A 20,299-nucleotide genomic window follows, 5' to 3' on the forward strand; every position below is an offset into this window, starting at 1 on the left:
GGCTGGTGGCGAACCCCACCCACTTAGCCAGCAGAACACAATTACAACATCATCTCCTGTGTGGCGAGGAAAGCTTAAACATAAAACGAAAAAGAACAAGCATTTACAATGCAATGGTCTCGGCATTGTTAAAGTTAGAGCTATTGGCATTGCTCATGACATTATTTTTGTTTATGCTTTTGTTTTTAAAACATTTAAAGAAACGACATTGTTATTTACAATGTCAATAGCTTAATCTCTCTCAAATGCGAGACCTATTGCATTTGCACCCACACACAGAGCCACACACACAGAGCCACCCACACAGAGCCACCTACACAGAGCTATTCACATAGAGCCACCTGCACACAAATAGAGCCACCCACACAGAGCCACTTACACACAGTTACCCACACACAGACAGAGCCACCCACGCATAGAGCCACCTACAAAAAAGCCACCCACACAGAGCCACACACACAGAGGCACACACATACACACACACACACACATAGAGCCTACCACACACACACACAGATCTTAGAGTGGCTGTTGGGGAAATCAGGGACTAAAGACGTGAAAGACTAAATACCGCTCACCTGGGCCGGTATCCCGCAACACTCGCTCCAGCTGCAGGAAGGTAAATTCGGGCAGCTCCAGCAGCGTCCCGTACCGCTCCAGGAATGAGCAGACCACCGCGAAATCCGGCAAGGAGCCCGGGCAGGTGTCTTCTTCCACGGGCGCCTGCGTCTCCGCCGCTGCCTCCGCGGCCGCCATCTTGGACCTGCTGGGGAAGGAGGGGGGCGACCAGGCTCGAGCATCCGGAGGAGCCCGCCGCGATCCCACAATGCACCGAAAGAGACAGCAGAAGCAGCACAGGTTGCGGTGACGCTCCTTGCAGTTTTCCTTCACGTTCAGTTTAGGGTGACCACCAACGTGCAGGTCATTATGAGCACAGTTACAAATGTTTTATTGTTGATGTCATCATTCATTCTGGATGCTGTGGTCTTATGTTCCCTTTTAACTGACGATGTAAATACACCTGTAAAGGTGTCCGTAATGACCTGGATTGAGGGGGCTCACCCCAGTCGGTCTCCTTGTCCGTTTAATGCCACTTGGTACCAGCCTATTTATTCATTCACAGTGTTTTCCAGTAAATCTGGAGGAATGTCTTCCACCTAATGGCTGACCCCGGAGTCGAGTCTAGAGCCCAAACACCTGCGCATGGCATCTGTGGTCGACATTTTGTAAAGTATTTCTTGTTTGTTGTGGGTTTTTTTCACGCGCCAGGCTGGCTTATTGTTCGCATTGTCCTCCCTGGGAAATTGCTTTTGTTTCATTTCTAGGTAGGTAGGCCCTTGATATGAAGTGTAGGGACGTTCTCGCGTGTGTATTGGCTGCAGCCCTTCGGACTTTGCTACATCCAGCATGGCTGGCATTTCTGACGTTGCCATACCTGCGTGAAGTTTGATATGTTTGGCTCGGATTTGTGATCTCTCTGGCGGCGAGGGAAGATTCGCTACCATTCATTCACATGCAGCAATGGCATATTTACAGCAGAGCATATTCTGCATGGAGACAAACTCGTGAAATATGTACGCGAACCAGTGCACTTGCCCGTATCCTGATGTGTATTACTTGGTCTTCTGTGTTTCTGGAAGTTTGAACATGTGCTACAATATGGTGGCATTGCCCAAGTGTCTTTGTCTAGCGTGGGTTGCTGACAGCGCACTTCTTGTAAACGACTTAAAATGGACGATACTTGGACATGAAGGAGGCTGCTGGCTGCCGGATGTTGTTAGGGAATGTATGTCTGGAAAGCCCGGAAATAAATACTGCATTTTCTGCGCAGTAACCTACCAGTCCTCCGCCTCGAGGAGGCTGCCCCCACCACCCCCCTGTCACTTGCAGGACCGCTTTAGTTGCAGAGCTCGGTGCTGCCGGGGAAGTGGGAGATGTTTCCGCACCTGCTGTCACGAAGGTCGGCTGCTGGAGGTGTGCTTGGCAGCCCACGCTGTGCGAGCTGCGGGCTGAGCGGCTCGGTGTCTGCAGGGCCTGCTTTCTGCAGGTAGCATGCTTTCATGTATAATTGAGGAGTGTGGCCCAATACCGCTGCATCGCCATTCCACTCAGGTTAATCTTTTATGAGGTACCTGCGCCGAGCATATATATATATATATATATATTATTTCTTTCCTCGCCAGGGGGGACTGCTGGCCCGTAAAAACGAGAGGATGAGCACACCACTGCCTTTCTCCGAGGTGAAGCAGAAATGCCTCGGAGAAACGCAGTGGCGTTTTCGGATTCGGGGGCGTGTTTTTCCTTTCTCTCCTCTTGCCATTGGCTGGAGGAGAGAAAAACACGCCCAGTGAAAAGTAACGAAAAAATACGCCCCCGAATACGAAAAGGACGGGGCTTGTTTTGCGAGACGAGCCTCTTCTCCAATGGCTGGCCAGCATTTAAGAGGCCAGCCAATGGAGAAGAGGAGAGAAGAGGGGCGGGTTCAAGCCCCTCTTCTCCAAGTCATTAAATCTCGCGAGCGAGATTGCGCAAGCGCAGCCTTCGCTAGCCGAGACCTAAAAAGGACAGCTGGCTGTTGTGAGATGTTTCCATTATTGTGCACACCGCCATGTTATCATGCTTCAATGCCCCAGACATCTTAGGTGAGGGAACATCTTTCATGAACCAATTGGAGTGCAACCAGCTCTCTTTCAGCAGAAACATACTCATTCTGCCCAATCAAGTGTTGGATTCAGCTGCAGAAGCAATATTTGGGTGGAGCCAGCACCTCTCCCTTGTAGTGTTTCTTCAAGTAATTTTTTCTGGTGAATATTTGAGGTTAGGTGACAGCTAAGCTGCCAAGCCAGACCTAAACAGTTCAGCTACCTAGGTACAATTACAGGTCATCCAGATAAGTGTAGACTCAGGGAGACCGCTCTGTCTGACCACAATTGCCAAAATATTCCTAAACCCAGGTAAGGTGACAGGTTGCAGGAACACCGGGTCAATTTTACAAGAGAGAAATGTCCAGTAAAATTGAGTGTTGGTGACTGCAGGTACAAATGCAGCCCGTCTCCCACTCAACACCCTACTGTGGCACGGGGTCAGCATGTTAGGCTGCCAGCCTCCCCTGCCCTAGATATCCTCCTTGCTCATCCTGCAGATTCCTCAAAAATGGTACAGTTTCACTCACCATCTGAGTTGGCAGAAAGGAGAGTTTAGCAGCTCCTTTAAAGCTATATATTCTTCCATCGTTCCGAGATAGGTGAACTTAGTACAACCAATTTAATCTGCTGTTTATAGCAGATTTTAGAAATGGCACAATGAGGTAAGAAATTAAGGCACGCCCCAACATGGCCTTGACTATTTTGAATAATATCCCATGATCTATGAAGGAGATCAACAGCAGGTCTAGGAGGATCACAGTCAGTGGTCGGCTACTATTATGTCAAGGTCACTGAGAGGCAGGAACGGTACACGTAAAAGAATATATGATACTCACACTATAGCGCTGACTCCTCGACAGTACCTCTCCCACATACTGCGGAAGCGTGGCTGACCTCCAATGTCCCAGAGCTGAGGAAGGAAGGGGAAAAAGATGAGAAGCAGATCACTCAACTAAGAGTCCACATACTCTTTTCTCAGTTTCTATTTCATTGCTAAAGCCATGCTCTGGCCCTAGGCTTGCTGTTTCATGGGCTATGGGTTGTTCAGTGTAAGTATGAGAGGCTAGGATGATAAGGAGCGAGTCCATTAAAATGTCTGTGCTGATATACCCCATTGCCTTTTACATGCACCTTTAAATTGCATGAAAGTGCTTCGATGAAGGCCAATTTCTCTATGTCACCTTGTGACTAATACTCCCAGGGAAAAGTCCTGTTACACCAAAGTAACTGAGTGATCCTAGAGTTTGGAGACACACTATATCATTTTGCATTAAGGACGTCATCGCAAGGGCATTTTAATTCATCAATGCCAGATTTCCTGATACCAGGTGTCCTATAAACTCCAGGTGTGCGGAATTAACAGGGTTGACAGCTTGAACACTTAGGATCCCCTGTGTAATGAGGAATTACCAGAGGAAAGGGTAATTCACAGAGTGATTCTCCTGGCAATTTTTCATTCTCCACTACAGTTTACCCATAGAGGTTGTGGCTGGTATTATAACAGGTCCTTGATAAATTAGTATTACCGCCCCCATCTGAACCTACTGGCCTCTCACAACACAGGCATAAGTGTAATGGGGGTGTAGGTGTACTGAGAAGCCCTTCCAAGGTGCATTGTAAATCTCACAGCTGAAAAAGAAATAGAATAGATCCAATGGAACTGCATAGGTAGGGACTTCGGGCCTTATTTAGATTTTGGCGGACAGGTCACTCGTCAGGCCGGTGACAGATATCTCGTCTGCCGAATTATATATACCATTATATTCTATGAGATCTAGATTTTGGTGGACAGATATCCATCACTGTTGTGCAGAGTAACCCGTCCGCCAAGATCTAAATCAGGCCCTTTGTTTAAAGACCACTTCAGTTGGAGTTTATTTTGATGTTTACCCTGCAAGTTTAGAATCTACTAAAGCAAATGTCTGTCAAATAGTTCAAAAGGTGCCCACGTGCAAGTTCATTGGCTTACATGTGACCTAACTTCTCTAAGACTGAGTAACTAAGCGCTATGAATGGTATTAAAAGTACCAGTCCTTGAAGAGCCTCAAAGCCTGTTTGTTTTTATAAAGACCCAAATAAATATTTCTTCTCTCCACAGTCCCTGAATCCATAACTGTTTTTTGATGTTAGATATCTGTTTTAATCATGCCTTCTTCTAGCCACCTTATTCCAAGGGGCATGGATGAGTGATTTAATATGTAGAAAGAGAAAGTTTTGTTTTACGACTGAGACACCCTACAGCCAAATCATATGTTGTAAGTCCTAAAACTACCTCATTATTAATGTTCATAAGTATTATTACCATACCTGATTTTTCCAGTGCCGACGGTAATAACTAATGATGAATCACTCATTAAGATTTGTGATTGAGGAGCATTGATTGAGAAGGTTCGCCATATAATTAGGTGAGGGTAACATTCGATTATGTACATATGAAATAACATCTCTTTATTTCTTCTCTTATCATCTGTCATAGGCTATTTTAGACTTTTATAAAAAATATCAGTAATATTTAGAACCCTTTTGTAAATTCTCAAAAATCCGAGCAACATAGCTATTTGGTTCTCAGTTTTCCTAGCCCCAATGAGCTAGTGACTTCTTCTGTCTTATGGTTTAAGTAGGAGCTTTGTTTGACCCTTACAGTTTTGAAACTGACGACGAGTGCTCTACAAATAATTTGCATTTAATTTTAAACGTAATCATGGGGTAGATTATAACCGTTTTAGAGTTGAATATTAAAAATATCTGAAATGATTAGAAGCAAAGTTTACATTCTACTCTAATGCTTTTGCAAATTTTGAATCAGGTTGGAAAATGTGAAACATGAGCTGATTTCCGATACTGCATTTTCGAGGATCTATTTGTGCCAGTTTTAGATTTACGAACAGTGAATCCCTTCTATTCATGAATGGATGTGTTTTTCAAAAAATCAATCTGTTTTTCAAGAATAATGTACATAAGTATGAAAATGGCATACATTTTCAATTTGTTGCCAGGGAAATTTAGAACAAATATCCATCAATGTTGCTTCCTGGCAACTTTTATATGCAGAGGCCTATGGACAACTTATCAAGATAGTTGAAGTAAGCTTCTCCTGAGGAAAGGCAGTCATGATTTTTAGGTGAATGTGCTCTCTTATTTTGGCTTCAGACACGTGCTGGGTGTGAGGCATGCAGGTTCAGTAACAGCATACTTCTTTTTAATTTGGAGATTCCAATGGAACTGGCCAGACTAGCGAAATTTGCACACCAGCTGAAAGAACATATAAATAAAGACTCAGCCAAGGACCAGAGACTGAATACAGATTCATATTAGTGTTTACATATTTAATTTTATTTTTCTCTTACTGTTGTGTATAGTGATCACTAGACTTGTTAAATGAACTAATTAAGTTTTATCCACGATTGAAGAGTGTGCGTGGATGGAGAAATCCCGCCGAGTCTTTTTTGTAACAATTTAAATTAATTGAAACAATAAATACATTAATTAATTAATTCATTCATACATGTAGTTATGCATAAACCTTCTAGCAATATATCGTTTGAAAACGTCAGATATACTGTAAATCTGTTACTTATTACAACAAGCATTTGCAATGCAATAGGTCTCGCATTTACGCGATTTTAAGCATTGTCTGACAGATAGGCGAGTTGCAGGTCGTGATGGCTGTGTAAGGTCTCTCACGTCATCTGGGCTGCAGATCTTTGAGGTTCCTAGGTAGGGTCTCAGCACAATCCATTTTCCACACAACTCTTTGTCAGCTGGGTTTTGTGCCCATTCAACAGGTCACTGGACGCTCCACTCCCTTTTGAGAACTGCAGGATTCCTTCTGCAAAACATGGGATGGCAGCGGGGTCTTCCTCAACGAAGCTTGACTGTGATATCACCTGTCTTGATTCTGGTATGCCGCCCCCCTCTTAACTGGTGCTGCAGAGCTATTTCAAATGCAATTAAAGTGAATGCAGGGTATTTATAGTCTAATAACTAAGAAAAAAGGTTGGGCAGCATGCTAATGCCTTCGGCTCCAGCAGGCAAATATATTGGTACATTGAATTAGGGGCCAAAACAGCCAGTTATCCATTTTGATTTACAGGCACTGCTGCGTCGCAGCAACTTAAGGAGGACGCCAGGCAGGCCACGGTATGTGTGTCTCTTCCTTTTTTTATAGTACCAGTACAACACATCCAAGGCATGTACACACTGGAATGTTACATGCCTTATGTTATGTTCATTAAAAAGCTCCAAAATGACATTTAAGGGAGGAAAGGTGCATGGGTTTCGGTAATCTATTCAAACGAGCGCATCCTTTAATGCTTCCAGTTAGTAGGGCTAAAATCTGGCCATAGACAAATGCAAAAAGACTTTTCAAAGCCTGGGGTTACAATAAATACAGGGTAGTTGCAGAGATTCTACACTAAAATGCTGCGTCAAGGCGACTGCCCATTAACCTTAGGAGGGAATGGCCAAGATGGCTGGCGGCATGAAAGTTTCATGGGGCTGCCTCAATGAATGGGACTTACAAATAGATGAATGAGTTGCCTGTCACTCCTCCTTCCCCTCTCGCAGACCTGTCTGCACCCCTCTGTTCCAGGAACAGATGGACTGCGCTCTCACGCCATGACCGCTGGCTTTCCCTAGCCTCACGTGCCCCTCTCTCCAGATTGAGCACAGGGTGCCCCTCACACAGTGACCGCTGGCCTCCCTTCCTTCACAGGTCACTCTCTTCAGACTGAGAGAGCACAGGGCGCTTTCACGCAGAGGCGCTGGCCTTCCCCTAACACCAGACTGCGCACAGAGGGGCTTATTTAAAGCCCCTTGCGCCACCTGTGCACCACTTTAAACATGGGAAAAAGTGGCGCACCGGGGGCCAAGGGGCTTGTAAATAAGCCCCAGAGTGGTCTCACTCAGTGGACGCTGGCGGTACCGCTGCGCTCTTATGGGGCTGCTGCACTCTCCCTCAGACCTGACTGCGCACCAACAGCACTCACGCAGCAAACACTGCCCTCCCTACCCCAACGTGTCCCTATCTCCGGACTCCACAAAAGAGTGGTCTTGCGCAGTAACCCTCCCAGCCCCCCTGCGTGTCCCTCCCTCCAGAGTGGTCTCAATAGTGGCCGATGACTTCCCCTCAGGTGCATAGCCGGCCCGTCCTCTTCACCTCCAGGTGCCGGTGTAGCACTGATGGGGTGGTAGCCTCACCCCTGGCTCCTCCTCCACCCGGCACCAGCCTGCTAGAGCTCAATGGCAGCGCTGGCCGGGTGCCGAGTGGGCGGGGCCGCGGGCCTGTGCCCGGTGAGCAGGTAATGGTCCTGGGAGTGGTTCTGCTGATACACCTTGTTTGGATACTGCTGAACTCTCTGTGCAGGCTGACGCACACCAGATGCCGGCAGCACAGCTCCTGACTTCTAGGGTAGGCAGCCGTGCACCCAGCTGCACCCATGGACTATGTGCCCGCGCGCCCCTCTGCCCTCCATCCGTGGCAGCGCCCCAGCCCCTCCATGACCGCCAGCGCCTTGGGAACTTCTTGAAGTGTGCCGGCTGCACTGGGTGAGTTACATCGTACACTTTGTTCAGCACGTGCTTCTAAATGAGAGGATACTGCTCTTACTGGCTGCGCTGATAATATGAATTCGAAGCTAGCAGGAACTATTAGAAAGTGTGCCACGACATCGATGTTAATTATAGTATTACATAGTTGCATTACGTTTTTAACTGGGCTGTCATCCTCTGAATTGTAATTAACCCTGTACTGTATACCTGTATAACTCACCCAGTCCGTTTATGCTTTTACATTGTGGGATTTTCAGTCCTGTGTATCCTAATATAAAATCAGAGCTAGCTTCAAGTCCAGGAATGCTAGAAAAAAATCTACATCCCCTATGGTAAAAGAGAACAAGCGCGTGCGCCGCAGCGAGCGATCTGTTTTCAATTCTCGAGCCGGTGTCTGGGCACGATAATTGAAAACAGATGTCGGCGTGCGGGTAACAGACACCAATAGGCCATGGGCGGAGCAACGCGACCGCCTTTGGCCTATTGCGTGCTGTCTTTCTAAAAAAGATGACCGCAAACGCCAATACCGTGGACCAAAAGGAATCCCACACGCACGAGCGTGTGCGATTCCAGGGTCCGTTTTGGAACCCTCCACAAAAGGGCTCTCGTCTGTGCGGGCAGTGCTGCGCACTGCATCGCTAGGGGCGAGCCCTAAAACAGCCTCACAATAAAATATTGACACTGCACTAATGTAATAATCGGCTGAATAGGCAAGATTAAAAGGTGGAGACTGTATACTGTCAATGTTTAGAGATTGAGTATGGAAATGGGGACTCTTCATAGGCTATGCCATCCTCACCTGGCATCAGGATGATAAACGGGGTGCATAATAGCACTGAAAGTCTCTCAAAACCCTATCATGCTCAGATACAAACCAACGTTTGGCGTATGAGAACTAACGCAGACCTTGTCCTCCAAAACCCTTGTAGAAAACTAGGCGCCTCTTTGTGAATGTCAGTTAAATACTGTGGGACCCGGCCTCGTGGCGTGGGCCTCCCTGAACGTTAGCCTCCCAGCCCAACCCGTGCACCACCCTTGATCCCTGGTTGTCACCGCCCTGTCCGACCCACCCCATCCATGAACCTACAGGGAGATGAGACTTCCCCGCAACCACCACCGACCCTCCCGGTGCCGGATGCCTCCCCACCCCGTAGCACCCGAAGACCTCCGGCCACCATGTCCCGATGCCCCCGATGGCCGGCCCGGGCCCCCAGCGAAACCTAGACCCTAGACGCGCCATGCCCGGCCGAGGGAGAGAGAGCCCCCCCCACCAAGCAAGATAGGGAGGAGTAGTCTCTGTCACACCTCTGACCTCCTCTCAGAAGAGGGTTTCGATCGCCCTCCGGGCCCCCCGGGAGCTGGCTCCACGCATGCTGGGTGTCTGAAATCCCTCCAGATCCAACTTGAAAGGATCAAAGAGCCGAGCGGCAGGAAATCCCAACACGCCGCCCACAGGCGCCAAGACCCCTCTCTGCGAGGACTCCGGATTTCAAAGAGAAGAAGGCGTATAACAAGGGGTGCTCGGGCACTGACGAGCAGAGAAGATTCTGGACTAAGGGAGCCCTGCTTACCATGTCGCGGCTCTACGAATCTAAAAGGAAGAACGCTACCCGAACCTTGGAAACCTGACGAGCCCTGCTGACTTCGTCGCGGCTCCCGCTTGGCAGAGACCAACTTCTGCCGGAACCATCTGAGCCCCGCTGACGTTGTCGCGGCTCCCGGGAACACTGAGAACACCTGAGCCCTGCTGAGAAACTCGCGGCTCCCCTAACCCTAAGAACGGCTGAGCCCTGCCGAGTAAATCGCGGCTCCCCGAAGATCATTAGACCTACGGTTCCTTCCTGCCTGAGCCCTGCTGACGTGGTCGCGGCTTGAGAGTACACTGGTCCGGCTGGACCCAAGACCCGACCGTATCCCCCGGCTCGAGGATTGAGAGCTGTGCGAAGGATACTCGGCATTGACCCTGAACCTAGAGACTGTCCCGCTACCCCAAACCCCTACCAAGACATTACGAACGCTTGTTTTGTTGACTAAAGGCTAAATTACGGATCATAAGGAATCAGAGAACCTATAGATAAAGAGATCCGTTCTACTGAAACCTACTGTGTGGTGTCCCTTTGTCAAGTGGTGCAAGCTCAGCGCGTGCGATCCTAGGTACGAAACACTTCCCTGAAAGGGCCTCCCCGCCAGTGCTCGGCCTTGTTCTGGGAGAGGTGGGTCACGGGGTGGTCAGGAACGTGTTCTGCACCCCCCTGAGATTGCTCCTTCTAACATTTGGTGGCAGGCGATGGGATCCGAGCCGACACCTAGAGATCGTACAGTAAACGGCTGACGCACTACCGAACAAAGACGGAAGAAAGAACCGCCATGAGTACCACGGGAACCAACGCGAGTTCTACGTTCCAAGAGGATCGGTTGGAAGAATATACGCACCGAGAATTAAAACAGTTTTGCAAAGACCTTGAAATCGCTACCACCGGATTAAGCACAAAAGAAGATTTCCAGAAAGCGTTGAAGGCCTGGGTAGAGTCCGGAGCTTCCCTTCCCCAAACCAAAGGAGACAGTTGAGAGTGGCGCCGAACGAGCTCCGCAGCACCCCGGTAAGGAGCAACTCCCCAGAGGGGGGACTATCCCCGGAACGAGAAAGGAGCCGCAGTCACGAACTAGAACTGGCCAAGCTAAAGATAGAGGGAGAGCTAAAATTGGCAGAGAAAAAGTTAGCTGTAGAACAGTTACACCTACAAGGGGAACTAGAGGAAAAGAAACTCCAGCGAGAACACGAAGAAAAAAAACTTCAACGGGAACATGAGCGCAGCCTAAAAGAGATCGAGCTCAAGGCCAGGAGTGAGGAATCCAGACCCCCGGGGAATCGAGAGACCTCTCCCCTGGTGGAACCAAAGGCCCACATCCCCAAGGATGTGGTGAAAGAGTATTACAAGAACGACGACATCCAGCAATGGTTCAAGGCCTACGAGGTTGCCATGACCTCCCACCAAGTTCCACAGAAGGATTGGGGGGCTGGCTTGTGGGGCCGGTTCCTGAGCGAGGGGAGAGACACCCTGCTAGACCTGCCCTCCACCGTGCTGAATTCCTACAGCCACATGAAAGAGGCCCTATTAGCGAGATATGGACTCACCCCCGAGATGTATCGGCAACGGTTCACAGACTGCAAAAAGATACCCGGTACTACGTGGGTGGAGTACGTGAACTTTTACAGCAGGGCCTTGGACAGGTGGATCAAGGGCAGCAAGGTCTCCACCTTTGAGGAGCTGTTCAACCTAATCGCTTGGGAACACTTGTCCGCAAATTGCTTTGTAGAGTTACACCAGCATCTCCTCGACAGCAAGCTCACAGATCCTCAGAAACTGGCTGTTGAAGCTGACAGCTGGGTGAACACCCGGGCCCCCTGGGGCCCCGTGGGAGACTACGGCCGACACAGTCAGGGACCTCCCTGCCAGAGGGGTGGGGGGAACCAGGGAAGACAGAGGGAATCCCAGTCAGGCCCCCAGCATAGTCCCCCCAGAAACCAACCCCCGCACTTTCCAACCCCTCCTCCAGCCAGCATGGGGCCCCCGGGGAGGCAGGGAACCCGAGTCAAGATCACCTGTTACCGATGCCAACAGACCGGTCACTACGCCAGTGACCCCCAGTGTCCCATGTACCCACGGCCCGCAGCGACAGCTCCCCCAGCCTGACAGATGGCCACAGTGGCCCTAGGGGAGGAGATGGAGGACACCGAAGAGTGGGAGCCTGCAGCCATGGCCCTGGTCTCCCTAGGAGACCGAGAAATGGTTCCCGGAGCCTCCCTACCAGCCAACACCAAGAAATACCGACAGCAGGTGACGGTCAACGGTCACCGAGTCGAGGCCCTCCGCGACTCCGGGGCGAGTGTCACAGCGGTCCACTGTCACCTGGTCACAGAAGACCAGATACTACCAGACGTCTTCTGTCCTGTTAAATCCTTGGACAATTCCGAGAGCCTCTGCAGGATGGCCCTGGTACCCTTCGAATGGGGGGGGAGCAACCGGCAAATTGAGAGTGGCCGTCCGAACCTCCCAACCAGTAGACTGCCTCCTGGGCAACGATCTCGAAAGCTCCCTGTGGGGGCAGGTAGAACGAAGGGCCCACATAGGAATGATGGGCCTACCTGAATGGGTGTGCGCCACCACGCGCTCCATGTCTGCCCGACTGCCCCCCCTCGAGGGAGTTGAGGCCCCAGCCCTGAGCCAAGTCGCCGTCCCTGAGGACCGAGGCAGGCTACCCGAGCCCGACGACCTCCTCCCGGAAAGAGAACCCGTCCCCGACGGCGGGCCATTGTACCCGGACCCCGAGCAAATGACCGAGCTAGGTGACCTGCCCGAGTTGGCACAATGGCGCTCCGAGGGGGGCCCCTCCCGGGAGGAGTTCTGCAGAGAAAAAGCCGCCTGCCCTTCCCTCATCGGACCCCGGCAGCAGGCCGAAGCCCAGGCGGCGGGCGACCAGTTCGGAACCCATTGGATTTATTGGGAGAACGGCCTCCTGTACAGTGAGCAGAAGTCTGCCGAACTAGGGTCAGCCCAGGTACTGGTAGTACCCCTGCGCTTCCGAGACTTCCTCCTGGGCCTGGCCCATGATGTGCCCCTGGCGGGACACTTGGGCCAAGACAAAACCTATCATCGCTTAGTCACCCACTTCTATTGGCCCAAGATGCGAGCTAATGTAGAGGCCCACCGTAAGTCCTGCCCCACGTGCCAGGCTAGCGGGAAAAGTGGAGGGAAGCGCAAGGCTCCACTACAACCCTTCCCCGTCGTCAGTACCCCCTTTGAGCGGGTGGGGATAGACATTGTGGGACCTCTGGATTCCCGGACCGCCCAGGGTCACTGGTTCATCCTCGTACTGGTGGACCATGCCACCCGATACCCCGAGGCCATTCCCCTCCGAACCGTGACGGCCCCCGTGGTGGGCCGGGCCTTGATGGGGATTGTTAGAAATGGGATTTCTGGTTGGCTAGGGCTTGCGCCAAAGCCAGGCAGAAACCACCACTCTAGTCAGGGCAAGGAAGTTACACGCCAAAGATAACCCCTGCTCACCCCCTTGGTAGCTTGGCACGAGCAGTCAGGCTTATCCCGGAGGCGATGTGTAAAGCGTTTGCGCGCGCACCCAGCAACAACACCCTAGGCCCACCACAAGAGAAACTCCACACAAGGTATTATATAAAAATAACCTTTGTATTATACCAAAACACATTAGATAATATTCACACAATTTACACTGTGCCAACTGGCACTGGGCAGAATTTTACAAGGGATATGTACAAGACAGGGCCACCTGGACCACTGTCAGGGATCAGCACTTGTTAGAACTAGCATGTTGTGGAATTAGCACTTTGTAGGAATAACACTTTTAGAACATAGTACATACAATCACTGTAGCACCAATTAGAACATGTAGCGCACAACCAGTAACCACTGGTAACAGGTAAGTACCACCTACGCAACCCTAACCACCTTAGGAGAATATTACGCAGGGAATCATGAACACATCAGCATAACCTACACTAGGAAAACCCCTCTCCTACGCATAGGTACAGCTTAGAAATAAACACAGCACAAAGGCATTGCGCAGGTGCAAGAGTACACAGGTAACAATGATCAGGTACCCTAGGTGAGGGCACAACACGGCAAAAACTGTCCCCAGGCCAACCTGGCCTATCAGGGGCGTCAAACGCCCTTTGTCCAGCAGAGTCATGGCAGACTGCGCAGGCTGCGCAAGCCAATGCGTGCAGGGACACAACCTAAACGTGGCAGCTGCCCACTAAGTGCTGGGCAGCTGTAGGGACTGGGGCCTGGGCACCTCTGGGCCCTTAGGACAATTATGGCCTACGTTGGAGCCTCGCTGGGCTCTGAGAAAACAATGCCCCCTGGGAGCCTCGTGGGCTCGAGAAGAAGGATGTCTCCCAAAACGTTGGAGTCCTGCTCAGGGACTCAAGAGAGTAATGCCCCCGTAGTTGGAGCCTGTCTGGCTCTGAAGACTACTGCCCCCAAAAGGTTGGAGTCCCACTCGGGGGACACTTGAATAGCAATGCCCCCGTTGGAGCGGTCCGCAACTGCGGCGCCGCTGTGGGGGACAGGGGCAGAGACTACAACCACACAGAGTCCCGCTTACCTAGGACTCCCGCGTGGTCTTACACTCCGTCCTTTTCTCTGGCGCCGGCTTTCCCTGCAAGGTCGGGCAGCCGCGTCGCGCTGCCTCGCTCTCTTTGGTGGCGGCTTGTGGGGCGTCTACCAGAGCGGGGTAGGCTCCCGCCTGGCTTCTCTGGGGCTGCGGGACTTTTCCTTCATCGCCGGGGATCCGGGAGCAGGGACTTCCTGCTTCCGCTCAGCGTAGGGATGACGCGGCAGTTGGAGTCCCGGTTGCCGGGCAACCCCCTGGCTTCCCTCGGGTCCGGCGTCACTTCTCTTTCCTGCGGCTCAGGCCGTGGCGGTGGTTCCTTCGCCGGGTGGGCACCCGCTAGTAAATACGCAAAGGGGGGGTGCAACCAGAACGGCAAAGTCCCTGGCGGGGTGGGCACCCGCTAGGGATATTACTTCTCCAATAAAGCGGGGTAGGCTCCCGCTCGGGCACCACAATGCGGGGTGGGCACCCGCTTTGAATATGGCAAGAGCGGGGGAATCCCTACGTCGGGGTTCCCTCGCAGACCGTCGTAGCGCTGCGCCGCTGGTCACACTGCAGGCGCTTCTCAGAAAAAGCGCTTCTCTATGCTGGGGTCCAAATAAAGCGCTCCTAGCGCTATAAGGCAAATAAAAGCGCTTCCAGGCGCTTTGAGCAAGTCCAGCAACAAAAGTCCTGGCAAAGTTTTAGGAAGGTAGGCAGGGGGCAAGGCTGGGCCAGGGGCCAGCTCACTGGGCCCTCCAGGCAGGAAGGCAGTCCTAAGTGGCGGTTCCTCCTGGCCTCCAGCAGCAGCAGCCCCCCACAGATAGGATCCTGGAAGAGAACAAATTGTAAGGGGACACAGCCCCTTCTTATACACCTTTTCCCTTTGTTGTTGCTCAGGGTGAGGGGAAAAACCAGTCGCAGCTGGTTCGGGAGCACCCTTGATGTGCTCAGCCCCTCACTCTATTCACTGGCAGGGCTAGGGTCCTCAGTCGCACCACAGGGGCGGAGCCAGCATTGTGTAGGGAAAGCCCTGCCCTATTCAGGTCCAAGGTGCACTCCTCCCCAGCCATCAGCATGCTAATCTCACACTCACCACTGGGGCAGACCCACCCAGACTCCTGGAGCCAGGCTCACCAGCCAGCTCCAGCCAATCACACGCCAGACACATTTTACACCAATATACCAACTCTGGGACACAGGGAAAGTGCACAGAAACCAAAAATCACTACCACCAGGTCACCAGTAAAAGCAAAAAGTTCAGGGGTGAACCTGCCAGAAGAGCAAAGTCCGACAGGGATATTCTCCCGCGTGGGGTTCCCTCGAGAGGTCGTGAGTGATCGCGGCACTAACTTCATCTCGAAGTACATGATGTCCTTATGACAACAATGCGGGGTATCGTACAAATTCACCACCCCGTACCACAATGGTCTAGTGGAACGGTTTAACCGGACCCTGAAGGGGATGATCACGGGCCTCGAAGAGCCCCTCCGTCGCAGATGGGACATCCTCCTCCCCGGCCTCCTGTTCGCCTACCGGGAAGTCACCCAAAAATCCCTGGGGTTCAGCCCATTCGAATTGCTCTACGGGCACCCCATCTGGGGACCCCTGAGCCTGGTCAAGGAGGGCTAGGAGACCGCCCCCCGAGACCCACCCCAAGATGTATTCCGCTACATCCTGGCGCTCCGCAACCAGACTCGGAAGTTCCGGGAGCTCGCTGAGGCAAATCTCGACGCGAGCCAGGAGGAAATGAAGCGCTGGTATGACCAGAATGCCACTCTGGTCGAGTTCCAGCCGGGCCAACAGGTCTGGGTGATGGCCCCGGTGAAACCCTGCGCCCTCCAAGACAAATGGACTGGACCCTTCAAGGTCGTAGAGCAGAAGAGTCAAGTCACTTATTTAGTTGACGTCCAGTCCCCTCGGAACCGCCTCCGGGTCCTCCACGTGAACCGCCTCAAACCTCACTTCGTGAGGACGGAGTTGAGTTTGCTCCTAGCCACCGACGATGGGGCAGAAGAGGACACGGAGCCCCTCCCGGACCTCCTGTGTGCGAAAGAAAAAGATGGCTCCATAGAGGGAGTGAGACTTTCCTCCTCCCTCACCCCCCAACAATACGACGACTGCCGCCAGCTATTGGGACAATTTGCAGACCTCTCCTCCCTCACCCCCAGGGTCACCGACTGGTGTGTCCACGACGTGGACACCGGAGACAGCCTGCCAGTACGGCACAGAGCCTACCACGTCCCTGACAGGGTCCGGACCTGCATCCAGGCCGAAGTAGCTAAGATGCTAGCCCTAGGGGTGGTCGAACACTCCGACAGTCCATGGGCCAGCCCCGTGGTACTGGTTCCGAAAGCAGCGGCCCCCGGTGTTGCCCCCGAACTGAGGTTCTGTGTGGACTACCGGGGGCTCAATGCGGTCACCCGAGCCGACGCTCACCCTATTCCCCACGCAGATGAGCTCATTGACCGCCTCGGGACTGCTCACTACCTCAGCACTTTCGACTTGACCTGCGGGTACTGGCAAATTGCGCTCACCGAGGGAACCAAGGAGCGGTCTGCCTTCTCCACCCCAGATGGGCACTATCGCTTCCGAGTCATGCCCTTTGGCATGAAAAATGCCCCGGCCACCTTCCAGCGGCTGGTCAACAGGGTCCTGGCCGGGCTGGAAGAATTCAGCGCCGCATACCTAGACGACATTGCGGTGTTCAGCTCCCAATGGACCGAACAACTCCAGCACCTCCGACAGGTACTGATGGCCCTGCACCAAGCAGGCCTAACAGTCAAAGTCAGCAAATGCCAAATTGGACAAGGCTCGGTGGTTTACCTGGGACACCAGGTCGGGAGCGGGCAGGTCGCCCCCCTCCAGCCCAAGATCAACGCCATCTTAGCCTGGGAACCCCCTACAACCCAGACAGAAGTCCGGGCCTTCCTGGGCCTCACCGGCTACTACCGGAGGTTCATTAAAAGCTATGGCAGCATAGTGGGCCCCCTCACAGAGCTAACCTCCAAGAAACAGCCGAAGAGAGTACAGTGGACCCCCCCCTGCCAAGAGGGGTTCGACGCCCTAAAAACCGCCATATGCACTGCCCCCATGCTCCAAGCCCCGACTACTCCAAGGAATTTGTGGTCCAGACGGATGCTTCTGAGCACGGCATCGGGGCAGTCCTCTCACAATTCAACGAGAAGGGCCTAGACCAGCCCGTAGCCTTCATCAGCCGGAGGTTATTACCCCGGGAACGACGGTGGAGCACCATTGAAAGAGAGGCCTTCGCAGTAGTCTGGGCACTAAAGAAGCTACGGCCTTACTTGTTCGGAACCCACTTCCGAGTCCAAACAGATCATCGACCCTTACGGTGGCTGATGCAAATGAGAGGAGAGAACCCCAAACTGCTGCGATGGTCAATCTCCCTCCAGGGGATGGACTTCACCGTAGAGCATCGCCCGGGTACTGACCACGCCAACGCTGACGGCCTGTCCCGATTCTTCCGCCTCAGCGAGGAGAACCCCCAAGCGGATGGGTAGTTCTCCCCGACTTTCAGCTGGGGGGAACGCGTGTGGGACCCGGCCTCGTGGCGTGGGCCTCCCTGACCGTTAGCATCCCAGCCCAACCCGTGCACCACCCTTGATCCCTGGTTGTCACCGCCCTGTCTGACCCACCCCATCCATGAACCTACAGGGAGATGAAACTTCCCCGCAACCACCACCGACCCTCCCGGTGCCGGATGCCTCCCCACCCCGTAGCACCCGAAGACCTCCGGCCACCATATCTCGATGCCCCCGATGGCCGGCCCCAGCGAAACCTAGACCCTAGATGCGCCATGCCCGGCCGAGGGAGAGAGAGCCCCCCCCCCCAAGCAAGATAGGGAGGAGTAGTCTCTGTCACACCTCTGACCTCCTCTCAGAAGAGGGTTTCGATCGCCCTCCGGGCCCCCCGGGAGCTGGCTCCACGCATGCTGGGTGTCTGAAATCCCTCCAGATCCAACTTGAAAGGATCAAAGAGCCGAGCGGCAGGAAATCCCAACACGCCGCCCCCAGGCGCCATGACCACTCTCTGCGAGGACTCCGGATTTCAAAGAGAAGAAGGCGCATAACAAGGGGTGCTCGGGCACTGACAAGCAGAGAAGATTCTGGACTAAGGGAGCCCTGCTGACCTGGTCGCGGCTCGACGAATCTTAAAGGAAGAACGCTACCCGAACCTTGGAAACCTGACGAGCCCTGCTGACTTCGTTGCGGCTCCCGCTTGGCAGAGACCAACTTCTGCCGGAACCATCTGAGCCCCGCCGATGTCGTCGCGGCTCCTGGGAACACTGAGAACACCTGAGCCCTGCTGAGAGACTCGCGGCTCCCCTAACCCTAAGAACGGCTGAGCCCTGCCGAGTAAATCGCGGCTCCCCGAAGATCATTAGACCTACGGTTCCTTCCTGCCTGAGCCCTGCTGACGTGGTCGCGGCTCGAGAGTACACTGGTCCAGCTGGACCCAAGACCGGACCGTATCCCCCGGCTCGAGGATTGAGAGCTGTGCGAAGGATACTCGGCATTGACCCTGAACCTAGAGACTGTCCCGCTACCCCAAACCCCTACCAAGACATTACGAATGCTTGTATTGTTGACTAAAGGCTAAATTACGGATCATAAGGAACCAGAGAACCTATAGATAAAGAGATCCGTTCTACTGAAACCTACTGTGTGGTGTCCCTTTGTCAAGTGGTGCAAGCTCAGCGCGTGCGATCCTAGGTACGAGACCCTTCCCTGAAAGGGCCTCCCCGCCAGTGCTCGGCCTTCTTCTGGGAGAGGTGGGTCACGGGGTGGTCAGGAACGTGTTCTGCACCCCCCTGAGATCGCTCCTTCTAACAAATACCCAGACACCCGTGCCTCAAGTATACTAGAAAGAGTACTCGAGGACGTAGAAGGGAAGAGCAGCGATTGCTTCTCTGATGTGTGAAGCATTTTTGAGAATTGGGATCCGCAGGGACAGACTGCCTACACAAAGTAAGGGGCTGTGTTGTAAATATCTGCACAGTCACCCAAGCACACAATGGGCTCTGATGGATTGCGACGGATCCCAACCTCGGGGAGGTCTTCTGGTCACTCATCAAGGAATGGAGGGGCACTCGCAAATGAACAAGGAGCCAAAGGGCAACTGACACTCCATGTTTCTGTGCCCCCTGTTCCTCTCTGCAGCAATGTTTTCATGCTCTGGAGAAAGCATATTTTTTTCTAGCAAAGGGACACACTGATGCATGCTGGTGGAAACTAGGGCTGTGCACTGTGTTCATAAAGTTATACATGTTGAAAAGCATAGCAGTTGCTTCCCCCTATTACCTCTAAATGACACCTCTACTCAGAGAGGTGACAGTGCTACTAGAATGATGTGGAAGGGCTGGATCTCCTTACAATAATGGCTACTACCAGCAAGAACTTACATGGGTGAACCACATAAAAGAAAGACTAGGGAGGAACAGGTACTGGTACTCCCACTGTTTTCAGAAAGAGATAATGGATGGGGGTACTCCAAAAATAAACTCACCACTGATACTGGTACAGTTATGTGGAAACATTTGGCTAAACCATGTATATAGAATAATATAAACAGCAGTTCACTTCAATTTTAGAAACCAGTGCAAAACATCACATCTGTGATCCCATATTTGAATCATCGTTTGTTTCAAATAGGAAATGAGAAACCAAATAATATCGCTCTGAAAGCTTCTTTGGACAATTTATATTGCAGGGAACTGAATGTGTTTGTCTGCCAGCTATAAGCACACATGGAGATTGGTTCTTGTAGTTAACTATTATATCAGTCGGTGGGCTACCTAAATCTTGTCTCAGATCAAAGCGCATTAAGGCTACCGAACAGTGTTTTATTCACTTTAGAAAAACAAATACAATAAAATAAAATGAGAAATGATTTTGCAATAGTCTATACGAGATAGAAAACATAAATTGATGACTTTAGTATGAAAGGTC

The 20,299-nt window shown here is 52.2% G+C and overlaps 1 protein-coding gene across 9 annotated transcripts in view; it reads right to left on the reverse strand.

Annotated features, from left to right (window-relative positions):
• The window catches only part of LOC146870562 (ADP-ribosylation factor-like protein 8A), a 557,139-nt gene that overhangs the window by 151,187 nt on the left and 385,653 nt on the right, over positions 1-20,299 (reverse strand). For all 9 annotated transcript variants that reach the window (XM_085643154.1, XM_085643149.1, XM_085643152.1 and 6 more), the window contains one exon: positions 3,482-3,555. In XM_085643154.1, coding sequence (XP_085499280.1) covers positions 3,482-3,555 — 74 coding nt within the window. The remainder of the gene's footprint in view (positions 1-3,481; positions 3,556-20,299) is intronic.

This window comes from Triturus cristatus, chromosome 1_1 (assembly GCF_964204655.1).
Source record: "Triturus cristatus chromosome 1_1, aTriCri1.1, whole genome shotgun sequence".
Lineage (NCBI taxonomy): Eukaryota > Metazoa > Chordata > Amphibia > Caudata > Salamandridae > Triturus > Triturus cristatus.